The sequence below is a fragment of the Pavona decussata genome, unplaced genomic scaffold (genome assembly GCF_977016875.1).
Source record: "Pavona decussata unplaced genomic scaffold, jaPavDecu1.1 SCAFFOLD_386, whole genome shotgun sequence".
NCBI classification, from domain to species: Eukaryota; Metazoa; Cnidaria; class Anthozoa; order Scleractinia; family Agariciidae; genus Pavona; species Pavona decussata.
This window is the reverse complement of record NW_028145758.1, coordinates 2,489,170-2,509,984: the sequence shown is the minus strand read 5'-3', so window position 1 is coordinate 2,509,984 and position 20,815 is coordinate 2,489,170. Positions and strand designations below refer to the sequence as shown.

The window sequence follows — 20,815 nt, the reverse complement described above, 5'->3', positions numbered from 1 at the left end:
ATAGCCGTGGATTTAATGAGCGTACCTAAATACTGTCAGTTGATATATGTTGGCGCTATTATAGACAAGGACAAATTTTACTAGTCTCGGCGTGCTTGCAGATTGGGTCAGCTAAATCCATCCATCCATATGCTCCGCGAAATAACACGGAACAGATCAAGTGAAAAGTGTCACTTACATGATCTGATTTATCGACTTTTTCCGGTATGGATATTTTCGTGACTTCCTCTGTAGACCTTAGCGGATAACATCACTTGAAGTCTGGGAAGAGTAGTTTCCCACAGACGAAAAAAACCTTTACCATCATCGTGAAACATACAGTAGCTTGATTGTAAGTAACTGATATCAAACAAGAGTAGATGTGTCTCATCAGATATCCAAACACTGAGACTAGGTTGAAAAAACGAGGCGCAGCCGAGTTTTTTTAAACGACTTCGAGGTGTTTGGATATCTGATGAAACACACTTTCGAGTGTTTGATATGGCTTCACAAATGATAAATAATTCTTAGAGAAATCCACTGGGCTAAAGTTGGCACAATGTTATGGTAATTAGGAACACATATACAAACCACAGTAGTGAAAGTCACAGTAGTGAAAGTAATTTAAAAATAGCCCGTAACAGAAATTGGACTATATCAGGCGTTATTATTCTGCACATTGTAACTCTGTCCAAATATGGTCATGGTGTACTCGGGATTTGTGTTCTGTACACAACAAATAATCTGCGTTATTATTCAGCACATTATAACACTACCCAATTATGGTCCTGGTGCACTCGATATTCATTGTCAGTAGTCAACAGATATCCTGAAATATACTTGGTTTCGTGTGTCGAGGAGAAAAATGGCAAAATAAAGATCTTCTTCAACTTTTCTGCCATAAAACTGTGTTTTGTAACAATGTTTGAATAATACTGAAAACAATTATCCCGCTCAATCTTGCGGAATGTCTGGAATATCCCTTAAGTATCAGGCGATATTCCGCGCGATTTCGCAGGATAATTGTTAAATATGCGTAATTTCGTGTGTAGGGGAGAGGAATGTGAATGTGATGAATAATTAAAGACCATCTCCAACTTTTCTGCAATAATAATGTGTGTGCTTGTGGCTGGATATTGGCCACGTTCATCTTTGTGTTTTTATGGACTTCGACTTCATCTCGGTCCATAGACGAACGCAGTTATCTCAGTTGGCCAATATCCAGCCATCTTGACATCACCTTTGGGCTATAGTCAATATCGTGATAGTCGATCAAAGTGTATAAAACAGGAGCCAGATTCTCCAAGCCGCCCTAAGTTAAAATGTATTATAAGTATTATTTCCTAACAGTAGCCAATGTTGCCATGACAATAGGCTTATGTTGCCATGACAATAGGAAGCAATACTTAGAATAGAGGGCTTTGTGAATCCGGCCACAGGCTTTGACGAAATCACTTAATCGTGGGAACATGCTTCCGTTGCAGAATCAGTTCCTTCTCGTTTTCCTTCCTCGTTATTTTTAGATCATCTAATAATAATCTGGATCAGCAAACCAAACATACTTAGAAGGAAACCTGCGTCCATTCACACGTCATCCATATTCAGCACAAACGAAAGTACTACAAAAAAGTGTCATTTTTATCAAATTCTATTTTTACACCGCTTCAAGGAAACAAGAAGCCTAATACATGTGGGAAGCATTTAATACGACTTTTAAAAACCCACCTCAATTTTGGAAAACATAGTTAAACTCCAAGTAAAGTTTTGAGCTTTTAATTTTCAAGTTTTGTAATTGAACCGGTCTAGTTAAATTTATTTATATTTTGGTTTCTATCCTCTACCAACTTTCTCATTACCGTACTCAGGGCCGTACCTAGGATTTTTTGTCTGTGGGGGCAAACTCCGCACACCCCTCACAGGGGTCTACCGTATGAAGACAGGGTTTCTAGTTGGTCATTAAGTTTGTTTTCACTCCTACACAGAAAGTTGCCTCTACGACGTTTAGAGAAAAAAAAAACACACCGATGCTTTTTGTTTTAAATTGTCATGACTTTTTATGGAGGTAACGTCTTGTTTAGCTTGAAGCAAATATTGTCTCTAATTTTAAAACACAGTCGATGCACTGCTGTAAACAAAGGGAGAATACTGAGCTTCCACAATTCAAATGCACTATATCAGTGGAGCGAAGCGTTTGCAAAAACACAGTCGTTATTTAAATCATAGTTAATAAAGGGCAATGGTTATGAAGCCCATCATTCTTCCTTTGTTTTAGGTTTTTGTTGGCCTTTTTTGCCCTTGAAGGTGCACAAAGGTGACAACGCTCAATAGCACTCCAATTAAGTTGAAAATTGTGACCAATAGCAAAGTACCATTAATTTATTCAGTCTGAATGTGCGACCAAAGAACAAAAGGTTGTGCACTGTCAGGGAGCTTTCAACCTAAATTGCAGCACCGTTGTTTTTGCTCTTGATTTTTGCCGACTTTCATAAACAGTCTCCTCTACTAACTATGTTTAAATGCAATTCAAGCCTTTTCAGTATTACTGTGACACGTTGCATAGCTCTATAACACGCTACAACGATTACTAGAGACCCAAAAAACCAAATAGCCGTGCCAAGAAACACAACTCCTTGTGACAAACACTAGCCGGGCACGGCATTGCAACAATTAAAGAATGAAGCTCATTGCATGATACAAGCAATGATTAATTTCTGTCCTAATATTGCCAAATCTCAACAAGAAAGGCGCTTAAAAGAGTCAAGCCAAACACAGCTGAAATGCCCACGTGGCATAAAAACACCGTCGTTGAACACACGGAATAAGAGGTCATATTCAAGACGAAGAGAATTCAAAAGAGGAAACTCAAAGATCATTAGGCGCAAATGATCTGTCGGATGATGAACATATGATGGTTAAATCCAAACCCGCTACAAATACTTGCGAGCAGCGCAGGCTTTTAAAACCAATTTATCTCTGAAAAACAAAAATACTTGTATAAGCTAGATCTAAAAAGGCTTAAACACGCGCCAGAAAGTTCTAAACAATAGGCAGCCCAAACTGACAAAATCATTATTTTCATAACAAAACCGGTACTGGCTTTTGCCTCAACAGATTTTCCAAAATAATTATCTGGAATTCACATTGAAGGAATAATTTTTCAGTCAATTAGTCGATTTTCTTGTGATCAGTGTGATGTTAGAAACAAATTGAGTTTTCCTGGCGGGGGCAGCTGCCCCCTCAGCCCCCGCGCTATGTACGGCCCTGGTACTCTGTACCTTAGTTTAACTGTAGACAACTTAGTATGTACTGCATGTAGAGTGTTTTGTATGTAAATATAAGCCAAGAGAATATCAATAATTTAGAGAAATGCATTCACACAAATATAGAATTTGTTCATGTCTAGGGTTTTTAAGGTGGCCGAACACAGTTTGCGCGAGCTTCTGTTAGTGATGCTGTTAAGTGCGCACTAGGGTTGTGGTAAGCAAATACTATCGATCCCTCGATTTTATACCAAATGGATCACAAAGGTGAGCTTTGCTCTTAAAATAACCCAGTCAGGGTGAGCTTTCCTGTTTTGGGCTTTTGGTTTTATTCAACACATTGTGACGCTGCCAAAATGGTAGCAAAAGTTTAAATTTTGGCATGCATTTTCAAGGGTTGAAAAATGGGCTATGAACCGAATTTAACGATAGCAATTAAATAGTCACAGGTATTGTGGGGTCACCCAACGAGAACCGACATTAAGTAAAACTGGAAATGTTGTCCCCTGTGTTCCCAGATCGTTTTGTGAACCTCATTATGAAAGCGAGGCTAAGTGTAAACAAGAGCCCATTACTAGTGTAAAGCTTTTCAAACGAAAATTAGTTTTGTTTGCATATAAATGAAAACTAATTTCCATAATAAAAACTTTGCACTTAGCCTCGCTTTCATCATGAGGTTTAAAGCAACTCCGAAATGGCCTCTAGACCTTTATCACACGGCGGCCATGCTGAGTTTCAAGAGAATAAAAAGCTTTTTTTGCACGGCAAGCCTCGCACTGAATTCGCGAGGCTTGCCCTGCGAAAACAAAGCTTTTTTATTCCCCCGAGACTCAAGATGGCCGCCGAGTGATAAGGGTCTATTCAGTTCGGTTTGTTCGGACACTTTAGCTTAAAAGTTAACCTGCAGAAAGTTTTAAGAAATAGAAGATTATTTTCCGAATTTACGAGCTATTATTGGTTTTGCGAAATGCTACGAAGAACTGATCTTATCCCGCAGTTTTATCGAGATATGTGCCCCTCAGAAAATGAAACGAATCAGTCTTCCGGTGTTACGAAATTTTGAAGAGACATTTTGCCGAAGAAAAAGTAAGGTCATCTGAACAGATATCCACCTAAATGAACCGCTTGGTAGCGCTGATATTAGAAAGGCCGGTAGCCTGCGAGCAAGCCGCTCTATTACAGGTCAGCCGCGAGAGGATTGGGGTGGGTCCCGCGACATTCTCTTGCGGTTGACCTATAGAGAGCCACCCTGCTTGCAGAGCCTTTCTTTTGCTTGCTCGATTTTGGTGATAGAGAGCTTGCTCGCAGGCTAAAAGACTGGCAAAAACTGAACAGAAATGACTGGTAAACTAATAGCAAGGAATTGTTCAATATTTGATAACAAAGTGAGTATACAGTCGAACCTCCCGTAAGCGACCACCCTTAATGTCAAGGATATGTGGTCGCTTACGTATCGAAACCCAAAGTAAAAACTTTCTTTAGACTGCCTGATTTAGGAGCAAACAGTAAACGGCATGTTTGCAATGTTACATTGCAAGCGTAACACATCAACAACTTTGGCGTTTGTTCGTTTGTTTGTTACATAATCCAGTTGACGTTCTTTATCGCCACAATAGGCCTTATCACGGTTTTCGACGCCATTTTGACGAGTAGGCAAACAGGCTCGAAATCACAGTGTTTGTATGGAAATCCGATGTCAAATAATTTTCATAAAACATCGCTTCTGAAAAAATTCATGAATAGGAAACTTTTGGCACTAGGAAAAGGATTTTAGGAAAAAACTTGGAGGGATGTAGCTGTGCCAGAAAGCGCCCAGTCGTGTTTTGAACTTTCCATACATTTCCTTGTATTTTTTTCCCGCGAGCTATTTTTAGAGCAGTTCACGGCTGGTTCGCTATACAGACAAATGGACGGGAAGTTCATAACACGACTAGACACTTTCTGGCACAGCCTCATCCCTCAAAACTTTTCCTTAAAATCGTTTTCCTAGTGCCAAAAGTTTCCAATTCATGAATTTTTCAGAAGCGATGTTTTATGAAAATTATTTGACATCGGATTTCCATACAAACACTGTTATTTCGAGCCTGTTTGCCTACTCGTCAAAATGGCGTCGAAAACCGTGATAAGGCCTATTTTTCTGTTGGATAATAACAAGGTTGAGAGAGTCATCACCGGTCGTGCATGTACGTGCATGCTATTTACAAGATAAGAGAGTTTCTTTCCTATAAGGGATTCAACCTGATTAAAGTTTATTTCAGTATACACTATAGTGCATGTATATGTTATCATTTGTTTCAATGTCGGGAGACACTTCCGGTAGCTCCCGCTGTGAGATTTTAATACGGCATCCGCTATAATGATGTGGGCCAATATGTAACAGTCAATTTCCGCCCGTGAGAGAAACAGCAGATTGTGTGTCAAGTGGTCGCCTACGGGAGGTTAAAAACAATTGAAAATTTTAAACAATCACCTCTAAAAGTGGTCGCTTACGGGAGGTGGTCGCTTACGAGAGGTGGTCGCCTACGAGAGGTTCCATCTATAGTGATTTGATTCGAAAACTTTTGGTATTTTGGAAAAGTGGTCGCTAATGAGAGGTAGTCGCTTACGAGAGGTGGTCGCAAAGGGAGAGTTGCGTAATATTTACAATAGCAAAGAAATCGGAGCTAGATCTTCGATTTGGTGTCTTGAAATTTTTAATAGTATATACTTTTCACCCAATTAACTAATATATAATTTTCTCTAACTAGCTACTTTAACATAGTTTGAAGTAATATATCAAACACGAGTAAGAGTGTGTTAGTACGGGTTGAAACAACGAGGCGCAGCAAAGCCTTTTGAACCAACCAGTCGAGGTGTGAAACACTCGTTCGAAAGTTTGATATCGCTTCTCAAGGCACTCAATCCATTAATAATTCTTGGAGAAATTCAAAGCAAAAGTTCAGCAAATTTTATGATAATTAAAGTCACATTTCCAGACCTTCTTCTTCTGCTTCTTCATAGTAGTGCCGGATTTCCTTTGTTTCTCTCAACGAAAAACTAATGAGTTTGAGAATTTTATCACCGGCCATCTATAAAATGAGAATCTTAAAGTGTGACCATTCAAGTGGCTGCTAAGCAGTACTTTCCTGTGGTACTGTTTATTATGCTGTACAAAGTGGTTCTAACTTTTGAGTCTGTGGATGAAAATGAAAGCTACTAAGCAGTACTTTCCTGTGGTGCTGTTTATTATGCTGTAAAAGGTGGTCCTAAGATAGGACATCCTTGTTGTGCATGACTGTATTTGAGATGGTCACTCAGATAGTACCGGTTCAAATTAGTTGTCCCTGAGATCCCTTTAAATTAGAATGGGCATTTTGAATCTCCGTAAGAGCTCTTTGCAGCGCACGTGCACAGCGTTCCTCAAGCTCTGGTGTCATGGGACTATCAAAGACCTGAAGGATGAGAGAAAGAATCCCAAACAGTTTGCTGGAAGATTGCATGGGAGTCGTTGGCTTTCTCTTGATCGGAGAGTGGTTTCCAGTCTCCTCGCTGTTAGAATACTTCGTTTGAAATTTGGCTTGATTCTGTATGGACCTTTTAACAGCAGGCAAGCTTGCTTCCCTTCCAGATACAGCAACATTCATATTATATGAAGCATTATGAGTATTGGGGCTGTTAATTGGCTGAACTGTGTTATCTATGACATGAGGCACGCAAGGTACGTGAGCATGTGCACCACCCGAGTCCGCTTCATCGCTGGCCAGGTGTTGGTTTTCTGCAGGAAATGAATGTTGAGCTGATTTGGACTGGACCTTTATTCCAGGATTGGAAGCACTCTGCGTCTCTACCACACACTGGTTTTGCACCCCTGGTTGGCGAGATGGTAAAGCTTGAAACGCCAGTGGATCGTGAAATAAGTTGAAGACTTCCTCATAATTATGCTGTAAAGCAGGCGACCGCTGTTCACTTATATCCAGGGTGGCATTGTTTGACTGGCTGTCCGGAATATTTCCATAGTTGTTTAGCCAGAGAACGTTGAGAACATCATCTAGGTCATCTAGGTCTTGATTCCAGAAATGATCAGTACTTTCGTTTGCTGCGGTAAGCCTTACCTCTGTACTTTGACCCACGCTGCTTCTGATTTTAAAAATCAGATAAAACATGTTTTAATTGAATAAACTGATGGATTGATTGATTACTAATAAATAATAATTAAAGTAATAATAATAATAATAATAATAATAATAATAATAATAATAATAATAATGGACTTTTGAAATGATGGCTACATTTTTAAGGAACTCACATTCATAATTTTTAGAGATTATTAGTCACTAAGTTTTATTTATTTATTTAGCTTTTATTATATATTTTATACAAAGTCTAGAGACATTCGCTATTCCTACATGTAGTTTGGGCCACGTTTAACGCCCCAGTCTATGTATAATCTTATGGCATACGTAAGTTTTTACAACTGTCATAACAATAATAACAATTTCTTCAATTTAAAAAAATGTGCTTGAAAATAGCTGTTGTGCCCGAAAATGGTCATTTTTTTTTAGTTGAAATGAATTGTAAATAGGTTTTAATAGTTCTTTTTTCTACTTTTAACTTGTAAATAGCGATTTGCTTGGAATTTGTTAGTAACTAGATGATTTAATTATTTAAATAATAATAGTGATAAAAATAATAAAAAATAATAAATAAATAATCTTTATTAACATATACCGAGCAGCTGAAATTGTTATTTACAGGTTAAAAGTTGAGAAAACAACTATTGAAACCTATTTACAATTCATTCCGATTTCGAGACTAATTTTCAAGCACAAACTTTTCAAAAAATGGTAATAATAATAATAATAATAATATTTTTTTAATTAATAATAATAATAAGAAGAAGAAGAAGAAGAAGAAGAAGGAGAAGAAGAAGAAGAAGAAGCTAACAAGCCTGACATAGTACTTAAAATTCACAAAACCATGAAATTCAAATAAGTCAGCATAGCAGTACCATCAGAGAGGAATACATTCGTAAAGGTCATTGAAAAACTCTCAAAGTACAAAGATCTAGAAATTGAAGTAACCAGGATGTGGGGAATGCACACGGAAACTTTTCCAGTAGTAGTTTGAGCGCTTAGAGTCATCAAAAAGAACATAGAGGAACAAACTGGAAAGATCCCGGGCTGTATTAGCATCAGTGTGCTACAGAAGATAACGCCAATAATAATAATAATAATAATAATAATAATAATAATAATAATAATAATAATAATAATAATAATAATAATGATAATGATAATGATAATGATAATGATAATGATAATGATAATGATAATGATAATGATAATGATAATGATAATAATAATAATAATAATAATTAACGAAAATTTAACATCCTGGAAAGCCAACCTTTTCAGAGAAGCGAGGAAAGTAAAGAAAAAAATATCCGAATGGCAGAGCATGGACTATCGACGGAAAAATCTTCTTAAAGACGGATATTAACGCAAAAGTACGAAGAATCGACTGTTTTGAAGATTTAAACGAACTTTAATTCCAGATAATTGATAAAAAGGTCAACAATTTTAAATTTACATACGATGTAGTGAAATATTTCAAAAAAGCTAACCTCGCTTATGTGCGCTTGGGTTATTACGGTTGATTGTTTCTTTTTCCCAGAAGAGGTAAGTAACTGCGTGCTATTGTTCTTTTGTTTTAATAGGATAACATTCTTTTTTAACTTTTGTCTCAAGTTGTCAGTGATTATATAATTCGTATAAATGGCTGTTTTGAAGTTTTTGTCGCTCAATGGTTATTTATTTATTTATTCATTTATTTATTTATTTATTTATTTCTTATATAATTATCTATCTTTTGGCTTCTTTTCCCCTATTAAATGTATGTGTAATGTTGTAGGCACTGTAAATATTATTAGTATAGCGTGATATTGTAAACCGGATATTGTAAGTATTGCAAAAACGGTAAGAATTGTAACTTTGTAAGTACTATAAGTAGTGCGTAGTACTGTAAATATTGTGTGTCTTAGGCTAATAAAAAATAATAATAATAATAATAATAATAATAATTATAATAATGTCTTTATTTAACGAGGGTATGCACATAACACTGACGTGGTTACACACGCACTTATAAACTTGTTGCCTCTTGTGACTAGGAATATCAAAAAAATACATCATAAAATTGGGCTTATATGTTAGAGAAAAATAGCGTAAACTAAACCTGCAACCTAAAAATATGAGTCTATGATCAATTATAGTTGAGTCTGATTGATTTAAATCGATCACGTGACTTGACAGTTTTTTCATCTGAGCAGAGTCACTGTCAGCGCATCAGTGTCCATCCCACGAAAATGCCCGGATGGCCAATAATCGTCCGCGATGAAACCTCTCATTTATTTTTCCAGTTTATTAACAACTAGGTTGCTTTTTTTCACTACCATCAACTGGCAATAGGTGGTTTGCAACCAATCCCTGGAAATCCAAAAGACATAGTGTGGCAGCCATATTGGATGAGAGAACCTTTTGTTTTGTCATCCAACATGGCCGCCATACCGTTGTCTTTTTGCATCTCCAGGGTTTGGTTGTAAACCACCTATTGACGTCAACAGGAGGCAGTAAATGAACGCCACTCTTAGTAACTTTTGTGCGGAAGAAAATTATTTGTGAACAATAAAAACAATGGAGTGTTCCTGCCTTGATCGGACTGATAGTTGCCCCTTGGAAATTTGACGTTCTTTAAGGTGTCCGAACACAGTTTACGCACGCTTTTCAGGTTCAGTTAATGACGATATTTTAAGAGCGCTAGGGCTATGGTAAGCAAATTTATGAGGTAACGATAAAGCTCAATAATTTCTTTTATATCAAATGAATCTTAATATTTGTTCTTAAAATAACTCAGTTTTCTCGATTGTGAACACTTTTTTGTTATCACCGAGCACAGACAGCGAGTTCACGAAGCTAAGCCTTTTTGCACGCTTTTCATCTTCAAGTTTGAAATCACTCAATTAAAAGCCAGGCATGCGCATTTGACCAAAAACTGTGACTGGTTGTTTTAGCAGAAATGAGCTGTTAATTTTCTTAGGAACCGCTCGTTAGAATTTCGTGAAATTTGACAAAACAGTAGTTCTCTTTAAGCATAACTCGCCTACGCACAAAAACCCAAGTCTGACAGAGGGTATCTTGACAAAACATTTAAGTTCAAAACCAATATAATTTACAGTAGGTCTCTCGGTCAAAATTACATTTTTCTGAAGATAAAAAAATGGAAAAAATCTAACGAGTATATTTTCTAAAAATAAAGGAAACCTATTACATATTTGTGGATGGTTAATAGCTCGCCATGTTGCCATGGAAACAGTACCTAGCTCAACAGGAAGTATCAAAATACATTTCTTCTTAGTTAATCTTGCTCCATGCTAATTTCGGGCACCCTGAAGTACGGCGTGGTTTACAAACAATTAATGTTTACTAACTCCTGTATAATAAAAAAAAAATGTGTTCGGCGACCTTAAAACAATATTAGCCAAAAATGTCTGCGCTTATATTTCCTCGACAGATGAAACCCTCTATTGTTCAGAATAACGATTCAAGCGAGGTTAAAGATCCATAGTAATTAATGCAGAATGTCCCATTTGTCTCGTTTGCATGTCATAATGCGAGGTAAATGCCCACCACTCTTCACTTGGCACTGACTCTGACGTTAAGAATTATTTTAGTATAAACGAAACCAGTGTATCAGTGCCCAGCTTAAAGCGGCGATGAACGCTTTAATGAACACAGCCGCACCATAGATAACCCTAACACTAAATCTATTAAACCTACCACAGCCGCAGAACACTTCCTAACCGCTTCCAACCACACGGCCGCGATGTGCAATTACACTCTGTTTTTTTTTATAAGAACGTCTAATTTTGAAGCTGAGGCTGAACGTTCTTACATTTTGTTGCGATTTGAGACTGAAAACGTTCTTAAGATGTTCTTAAATTACATGGTATACACTACATGTGTTTCAGGACCAGGAAACCTATCAAAGTGCATTGCCTGCTGAGATATGGTGCTGATTATGACAAAACGATATGACAAAACGATATGTGTCACCATTTTAAATGTTATACAAAACATGCCCTTAAGTATTTTGGTTAATTTACATTTGTTACCTTGATTTTATACACAGATTAGCAAAATAAAAAAGTTCTTAATCTACTCTCAGCCTGAGAAATGTTCTTAATACGTTCTTAAAATTTTGGTTAATCTCAGCCTCGACGTTCTTATAAAAAAGGTTCTTATAGAAAAAGTCTACTCCAAATGAGACTCAATACGTAAGGCCAGGGATGCCTTTCTAATCTCAAAAGGCAGAACACTTCTTCCACATGGCCTGAATAGTCGCGAAGAAAATTACTAGCTTTTTTTCCTTTTTGTTTTTTCATTTGCTGCATCTTTTATACTGTCAATCACTTTAGTTTTACGTAGTTCTGTTATTGCGCAAATACTTGTAATATAAGCCAATGTCCCAATGCAAATTCTTATCTCTAAAACGTAATTCTACGTTGTATCGGTCTCTGCTGCTCTTACCAAAGGGGAAGTGTTCGCCGTATTTTGTCTTTTTTAGGTTAAAAGCAACTAAAATGCCTTTGCTTAGTCACAAAATAATTTTAGAAGACTGATAGAAAAATATCAAATGAATTCTCGAAAGGAACAACTCATGATATCAGTTCTAGCGTATGTTGGAAAGAAAAATGCAAGAACTTTAGTCTACAAGAAAGTTAGCCTACAGTCCAGAGAGATCGGCAGTTCTAGTACACTGGGGTATTGCAGTGTGGTAGTATTTTTTAACAAAACAAAACTATGGTATTTAGGTTTATGAAATGACACCAAATCCCCGTGACACAAGCGCAGTACCTGACATTTTTTTTATTTGCTTGATCAAATTTTCATGTTGTTTTCGAATGAAAGTTCCCCCAAAACTCCTTATTTATTTTTTTCTCCCCCGCGTTTGAGGACTTAGTATAAAAGTGTCAAATTTTTCACTTCCGGTTGGGTACAATGCCGCGAAAGATGGTAGACTGGGGATAGTAGGGCTGTGACGTCAATACAGGAACACTAGTCTCGCAATTTCCATATTCCTCTGTTGTTTTTTTGTAAGCAGAGGAAGAAAACAGTATGGACGACAATATGAATGGGATTGTTAAATAATCAGAATAAAAAGTCTATTACTACGAGTTTACCCTGGCGGTAATCTTGTGTATAGCTGTCATGAGGAATATTTGACGGAATTCTCAAAGGCGGGAGACTTGTTGTTCTTTGGGATGAGCAGTTTGGCTCGTCTTCTGTACGCGGCGATTGTTGGCAACAACCCTGGGGGGGGGGGGGGGGGTACTCCCTATATAATGGCCTACACGGGGAGGTTCCGCCCGAAAGGGATACTTTTTTCACGCTTCAGGTATATAAAAGGGTAGGGATTTCTTTTTATTTATTTATTTATTTATTTAAACATATTTTAAAACTCATCGAGAGGGCTCACTTCGAAATAACGTTGAATTGAAAAATTAACATTAAATAATAATTAGTCAGAGCGGCAGCAAAATCAACAAAAAGCAGCATTAAGCAATGCTAACAGGTGGAAAATACACATCTAGGTACTTTTATAAATTCTTTTCGATTCAGATATAAAAGACTGGACATGAAAAAATAGATCATTATTTTGCTTAGGAGAAAGTAGCTGTGATCCAAACAGAAAAACTGATACTATTTGTGCTTTAGACATGGAAAACCACCTGTCAGCAAATATGCGAGCAGCAGAGGAATTCTAGGGGCAGAATAAAGTGGACATTCAAGAAGAAAATGCTTAATTGTCTCGCTGTAGAAACCACAAAAACACACGGGGCTTTCTTTGCAACCTATTTTATAAAGATAATAGTTAAGCGCGCAAGTGTCTAAACGTAAACGAGTATGGAAAATTGCATTAAATCTATCAATAGCAAAATCAAGGTAGTAGTACAAGGTAGTAGTTGAGGGAAAAAAAGATCTGTTAAAACGTTCAGTGCGGCTTGCAAGAAGAGAGTAATTTGATGCCGTACGTAAGGAGTAAGTTGTCCTTTCACTAACTTGTAAGGGTAATAAATCAACTAAATAACTTGGACAAAAATTATTACCGATCTTAAAATATATCAGCAATTTATGAATGGCTCTTCTAGTAAGGATTTCACGAGTCGAAGTATATGAAAGGGAAGGGAAATCTGTCATTTAGGTATTTAAAAGGGCCTTTCATTATTTTCCAATGGAAGGTATACGAAAGGGGTACCATTTGTCAATGGTTCTTATTTCTCTTAATTTTACCAATCCTTCAAGAAAAACTATCTCCTCCCAAATATACCCAAAAATCACCCAAAAATTCACAAAACACCCCACAACACAGATTCACGGGATGAGAATAGTGTTTTTGGATTGCTTGAAACGTGAACGAGATATTTCCATTAAAGCCATGTCAAGTGGCGGAAAAGTGACGTTTAGGTAAAATCCCCCCTTTACACTGACTTTAAATCCAAAGCCTGAGCGACGACCTAAGTACCGATCTTTGCGATTACCCAACAAAACGCAATTAAGATGTTACGAACGAGATTTTAGAGACACTGTGAAACAGCGATAAGTTGTCTAAGTTGTATATTTTGGCATGATGGCGTTGCCCTATTGACATTTTAGTGAAACTCCAAAGTTCATTCTCGTCAGCCAAAACCAATCACTCTTATAAGTTAATTAAAATTACCTGAAACGCGGAAATGGAAAAAAACTTTTAAAGAGAAGGTAAAAGTAAAAAATATATATATACATGCCGAAATTCGTGCTAACTGACATAGCCGCTCGACACTCAAAAGCTTGAAAATCATTCATGCGCACCTTGAGATATTAAGCCATGCAGAAAAGGGAAACCCTCTGTGCCATGAACGTGACAAGTCAAACAGTAAATACTTCAGTCTCGATTTTAATCTTGTGAGTAACAAAAATAACTGGGGTCCTTTTAATATTGTACGCGAGGTGTCATCGTATGCCTGGAAAAGTAACATGAAACAGCCACAGTGTATTATAGTCACGCAGTTTCATCTTGCGCTTTCGAGACAAACTCGTGCCTTGCGACGCGCAGTGTTTTCCGGAGTGGTATTGTATGATTTTCCACGGTCAACTGCCGATTTTGCCATTGGTTTTCCTTCGTTTTCATAACATTTCACAGCCCAGACTGTCATAAAAGAATGGATTTTTTTTGTATTTATCGATAATTGCCGCGGGCAGAATAACAGCAGACCACTTCCTCTGCTTGAGGATTGACTTTACACATGCATGTTCGTTTTGGTAAGTTGTATCTACCATAAAACAACAACAACATTTTATTGAAAATTAGAAATATAACTAATTATATTACTTTTCCGCAAGTAGCTTATGAACTAATCGAGGCGGGGAGATCTGAGGACATATTACAAGTACAAAGTTTATCTATATATAGATGGACTAAATAGCAGTGAAGACACTACTATACAGTGAACAGGATAAACTAACATAAAACAAAGCAAATACATTAAAATTACGAAGAGAAGCTAACCTAAAGTCTTAAATAACTTAGTAAGACGGGAGACTTCGACGTAATCATCTTCTGACCGCAAGAAATTTAGTAATAATTCCTTTATCTTTTTGCGAAAGGACGAACGTTTGAGTAGTTTAATCGAATGAGGAATAGAGTTCCAAATTTGGGCACCGATTCTCGAGAAAAAGGCATACATTTTATCGGTTCTAGAAAACAACATAGAACGAGACGCTAGAGACAGATCTTGTTCTGTGGTTATAAATCTGACTTGTTTTAACAAACTGATTGAGTATACTAACTGGTGCTCACTGTCTGTTGATATCATACAATAAATAGCTACAATCTCTAAAAAATAGGCTAGGTAGGGGAAGGCAATTCGATTTGAGAAAGAAGGGTACGGTATGTTCGTTAGACTTCCTGAAGTAAATAAGACGTAAGGCCCGTTTTTGTAGAGTTACGATCTTTCTTTGAAATGTCAAGGCACAATTTCCCCAACCAAAAATACCATAAGTTAAGTAAGGGACTATTAATGAGTTGGCGGGACATAATGTCGAATTTTAGCTGTAATTCCTATCGACTTGCTGATTTTGTGATAGATAGATTCAATGTGGTATTTCCAAGAAAGATTTGAATCAATCATTAAGCCAAGATATTTTACATAGTCTTTCATTTCAAGGTTTGCGTAGGTGTTAGTCACGGAGTCAAGCATTCTAATCCTATGTATGAAGGGCATATTCTTTTGCCGGGGACGAAAGATTACAAAGTTTGATTTTTTTTATGTTCAAATACAGTTTGTTGGCCTTTAGCCATTCGTTGACGTTGCCAAGCTCGCGATTAATTCAACAACAAGTGAGCTTTAGGAGAAGGAGAATAGTTCTTGGGTCATTCGTTTTTATTTTCTTCACCTAAGAAGCAATGCTCAGATAAATTGACGTCGGCTTCGATAAAATAATGTACTTCTGAAATTGAGTTGTATTGGTGTGAATTTTCCCAGCTTTGTCTTCTTTGAATATCCCTAACAAATTTCCGCTCAGCATTTAACGCAAGTATCACAGGAAATCTCGAAAAGCAACGTATACGTCTAGGAATTAGAACAATATTTTGGCATAAAGGAACCTCTTTAGACGATTGCCGAGAGTTGAAGTCTTGTTGAGTCATTGTAATTATGGCGGAAAACTGATCGAGGTTGGGAAACTCGCGCGTATTCGTCATCGATTCACGATCATATAAAAGCAAGGCAAGGCATTCGTCAGTAGTGAAATTTGTAAATAGACTATATCAATTTTAAGATTCTGCTTTTGGAAGTTATTATATAAGTGCATAGCTTGGCTCTTAGTCATTTATTTACTGCACTGTTTTTATCCAAAGAAAACTAAAGTAATGATCTTCCAGAAGAAGTTTAGAAAATCAATCATTAATAAGTATTCCTTTCAGATAAACAACCAAAACATCGATATTGTCAACAATTACACTTACCTTGGAATAAACTTTTCTAATAATGGAAACTTTAAATTTAGTAAATTAAATTCAAAAGATAAAGTAAGAAGATCCTTCTTTGCTACCTCTCGTTATTTAGATTTCTCCAAAGTTCCGCTTGATATTACCAATAAACTTTTTAATTCACTCTTTTTGCCAATTCTTCTCTACGGATCTGAGGTATGGGCAATCTATGATAAAGATGATTTCAGTACTTGGGAAAAGGATGTAATCGAAAAAACGCATATTTTTCTTTGTAAGCTAGGAGTAAATAAACGATGCCCAAACGTTGCAGCTAGAAATGAACTAGGAAGATTATCTTTGAAATTGAATATTGACACTTCCATCCTTAAATTCTGGATACATTTACAAACTCTACCAGAAAATAACATTGCAAAACAATGTTTACAGATTTCTAACGAACTGGCTGACAAAAACCAGCCAGGTTTGTCACAGAAAATTAAAGTGCTATCCAAGGAGTATAATTCCAATTCCATGGTTTTAAATAACAATAACTGTAGTTAAAAGCGTTTATAAATCACGTCAATCAAAATATACGCAAAGCATTAATTAACCATCAACTCTCACTTCTTAACTCAAACAGAAAATTGAGCTTTTACAACTTTTTTTAGATGCTATTATAAATCCTCTCCATAGAACCGCTGTAAATAAATTTCGCTTAGGAAACCATCAACTTCATATTGAAACTGGAAGATATACTGTCCCCAAGACTCCTGAAAATTTAAGAATTTGCACTTTTTGCCAAGCTAATGATGTTGAAAACAAGTCCCACGCTTTATTCTTTTGCACATTTTATGATAGTTTTCGAATTAAAATTTTTGATGAAATAACTAGAAAATACCAATTTTTTGAACAACTAGATATTAATTCAAAAATTTTGTTCCTCTTTAATAGTATTGACCCATTTATTTGTAGATCAGTTGCTGCTCTTGTCTATGAAATCATGAACTCTAGATATAGGAAGTTATATAGGTTATGAACCTGTATTAGAAGTTTACACAATTATATAATTTTCTAGTTTGTATACGGTAATGCCATGTATAGATATGGAAATACCTAAATAAATTGTTGTTGTTGTTGTATCTACCGCCAGATTAATTCAACCATCACCGCGCAATATTAATCCTGTTCTGCTTTAATCGGGTCGTCAGTTTTTATTGAACTGCTGTTATCTGTCGAGCAAACTGCTTTACTTGGGTAGTCAGTTCTTAATTAAGCTGTTGTTATCTGTCGAGCAAACATTAACCTAACCTCGCGCTTTGAACACTAACTTAGGTTCTGCTTTAGCTTGTCGAGCACAATGCTCTACTCGCACTAATTAATTTCGCAATAACCAATTCTGCTCTACTTAGGTAGTCAGCTTTCTTTTCATTGAGCTGTTGTTATCTGTCTGGCAGGATATTGATCTAACTCACTGTAATATTCTCGTTTGGCTTTGAAGTAAATTGCGCAAAGCTGCTTTGTCGAGTACGAATTTAGTATACAGTAACACTGCTTTGTAGTACCAATTCTTTATAACTCTTTATGAGAGGAATACCAACCTCGCACTCACAGTTTATCAACTATTCCTTTTTCTTCCATTTTAGGGCCGTCCGAATGAAACGCGCGGAGACGATCTCATGCTTTGTATCATCAATTTACATTTGTATCACTTTTCTTTCTTTTTTTTTGTGGAAAAAGACTCCGAATTTTGTTTAATGTGATCTTGTTGTTACAACGTTCACAAAAACACAGTTCCTAGCGCGGCTTGTGCTACAATGAATATTGTCACATGTTGTGCAGTAAATAAATGTTCCAAACTCTGTTCCGCGATTCTACTGCTTTTGGCAGGAATTGTTTGCGTTTGTGCTTTGATTCGATGTTCGTTTAGAATATTAAATCGCCCCAGTTGCCTATTTTCAGTGGTTCATATTGTGCCCTGGAGTTACTGTTCGAGCAAAAGAACCAAGTCCTTCAAAAAGCGTAACTACTTTCGTTACTGGTTACCATTTGCGTGTGTAAAACGGGAGCATTCCTCGCGCATTCGATTAGACTTTCTCAAAGTCGCTCGCTCGCTTCTCATTGAAGCTCTGACGATCGCGCTTCGCGCTCTCTAAGCTCGACTTGTGAGCAAGTCTAGCATTCGATCTGCATAAACCACGATGTCTGGAATTCTGTTTCTCTCTGCATGACTGCTGGAACTCCACACGTGTGAAAAAAGACCATTCCGACCATGCATTATAACACGCAAAGGTGCAAAACGGTTTCTCTTGTTGCAGTTAATGATAAGCCATCGGTGATTTCAACTCACCGTAAGCTCATTAGCATAAGTTTTTTATCTTGACCAAAGCTCATCAGGAGCGAAGTTTGTTTAAGTCTTTCAGAAGGTAAAAACGCATTTCTTAACCCCCTGGTGTGAATTGAAGCGTTAATTTAAAAATTAAAAATTTAGATGAAAAAAACACTTACTTTGCTTTTCTGCCTCTCTTTGGCTTTGCCTTGCTCATGGTTCCATCCTTCAAGTTCTGTAACTTCATATTAATACATGCGGGGAGCACACAGTCCGGTTTTGTACAGAAAATATCGTTTGTGGAAGCATTAAGACAAGCATTGTGTTGAGAACAGACGTTCATCGACTTCATCGTTGCAGCACCTGACTACAACTTGGCGGACAAATTTCTATAACAGAAACCAGGAAATTTACGTGAGGCATATCGGATGTATGATGATACGTGAATGAAAGAAATCAAACAAGCACGTTCCGCAGTTATCAAGACGAAGGACCGTATTTAATCCCTGTATTGGAGGATTGCATGTGACCTCACGGCCGCCATATTGGTGGATAGGAACAATAAGATTTTTCTCGTCTGGGAGCAAATTTTCTTTTGTTTTGTCCACCAACATGCAGCCGCAATGCAATTCACCTATTGAGGCAGTACAAAAATGAAATTTCAATTGCTGCTTAACAGCCCCTCCTGTGCCGGAATCAGAAAAGACCTTTGGTGGTTCCAAGTACTATTGCATCGACTGATACCGCGGCGAAAGTTTGGGCTAAGCATAACGAATAAAGAGACCAAAAATGATTATATATACTAAACAACAACAACAACAACAACAAAAACTCCTTATCATTACATCTCAGGAATGTGCCTTTCTCTCCATTAGTGCTATTTGACAATCATACTTGCATATGAGTTTTTAGAGAAAATAAAGAGAATTAAATATATGCAGTTGTTGTCGGTCGGTCTCACCGCAAACGTGGCTTTTTGTTTTTTAAAAAAACTGCCATCTTAATTTTATCTCAACCTGCGAATTGCGGAGTTTATGGCTCACTGCTGAAGTTAGCAACTAGACTGGGTCCTTTCATCAACCTTAATGCTTGATATAACTACTAATTCTGCACCTCAAAATATCTGCAATCTTTTTACTTCTACACAAGGCATACATCAGTATAATACTCGCTCAGCATCTTCTGGTAACTACTATATTAATTATTCTAGGCTCGATTATCATAAAAACTCTTTTTCCATCGTTGGAGCTAAAATTTGGAACAGCATTCAAAAAAGCTATCGAAGAATACCCAAAGTACATATTCAAAAAGAAAATTCAAGCATTACTATTTGTAACTTTAGAAACTCTGGACAGTTATGCTGACACTAGCACTCTTATTTCTGAAATAAAAAAGTCATCTTAATTATAATTCAATCATAAATCATAATATTTTTCTTCACTTTTCATTACTTTTTACTCTTTTGACAAATAATGTATTCAAATTGACTTTTTTAACGCCTTCAATTAGTAATTCGTGTAAGTATGTCCTTAACACCGCCTGCCTAGATTAGCTCGCTATTTACAGGCGGTGTTCATTGTAAGTAACTTTTTGGAAAACTTAATAAACTTAATAAACTTGAAACTTGAAATACTTGTGCACGATCAAATTTTGTCGTTAACTAGAGCGGGATGAGAATAAGAAAGTTGTCTGGTTAAAGCTCAATTACCTTACCTCACTGCCTTAGTTTTAGTTCTTACTCCTTGTAAAGGTGAAGTCAGTCCAAACTACATCTTTTGACCCGAAACACATTTTTATCTGTTATAATTTTTTTCTAGCATTTTCATTAATCTGCTTAAATATTAAGTAGCTTTATCTGATTGTGATCAATTTGCCTAGTGTTATAGCAATACTAGGAATTTCTGAGAAATAAATACTAGCTAGGAACAAGAACTCATGAAGGCGGGAAGGAAACTGAGAATTTAGCTGTTTGTACAGACTTCTTTTCTACTAGACTGCAAGCAGTCGTTCAATTTTCCACAGTGCGGAAACGATACATTTAATATGCTAAGTAACGGTAAAAACGGAGGGGGGGGGGGGATTGGATAGAGGGAGATTAGGAGAGAAAATGGCTGCTAATTTACACTTACCGATGATATGGCCGAATTGACCCAATTTGAAAAAAAAACCAAAACAAAACAAAAACAAAAGGAAAAGCAAGCCGACGAAAATTGACCCAATATATATAAATCTGTGGCAGTGTTAC

The 20,815-nt window shown here is 36.7% G+C and overlaps 1 protein-coding gene and 1 long non-coding RNA gene across 2 annotated transcripts; one reads left to right on the top strand and one right to left on the bottom strand.

Annotated features, from left to right (window-relative positions):
- Positions 1 to 5,920: 5,920 nt before the first annotated feature.
- Positions 5,921 to 20,320, bottom strand: LOC146451643 (uncharacterized). The gene is made up of 3 exons (XM_085098958.1): positions 20,284 to 20,320; positions 18,750 to 18,959; positions 5,921 to 7,355 (listed from the first exon to the last, which is right to left on the bottom strand). The coding sequence occupies exons 2-3, from the start codon at positions 18,920 to 18,922 to the stop codon at positions 6,548 to 6,550; spliced, it is 981 nt and encodes a 326-aa protein (XP_084955084.1). The 5' UTR covers positions 18,923 to 18,959; positions 20,284 to 20,320; the 3' UTR covers positions 5,921 to 6,547.
- Positions 16,164 to 18,105, top strand: LOC146451644 (uncharacterized). The gene is made up of 2 exons (XR_014859995.1): positions 16,164 to 16,491; positions 16,549 to 18,105. It is a non-coding gene; the product is annotated as an uncharacterized LOC146451644 (long non-coding RNA).
- Positions 20,321 to 20,815: the final 495 nt, after the last annotated feature.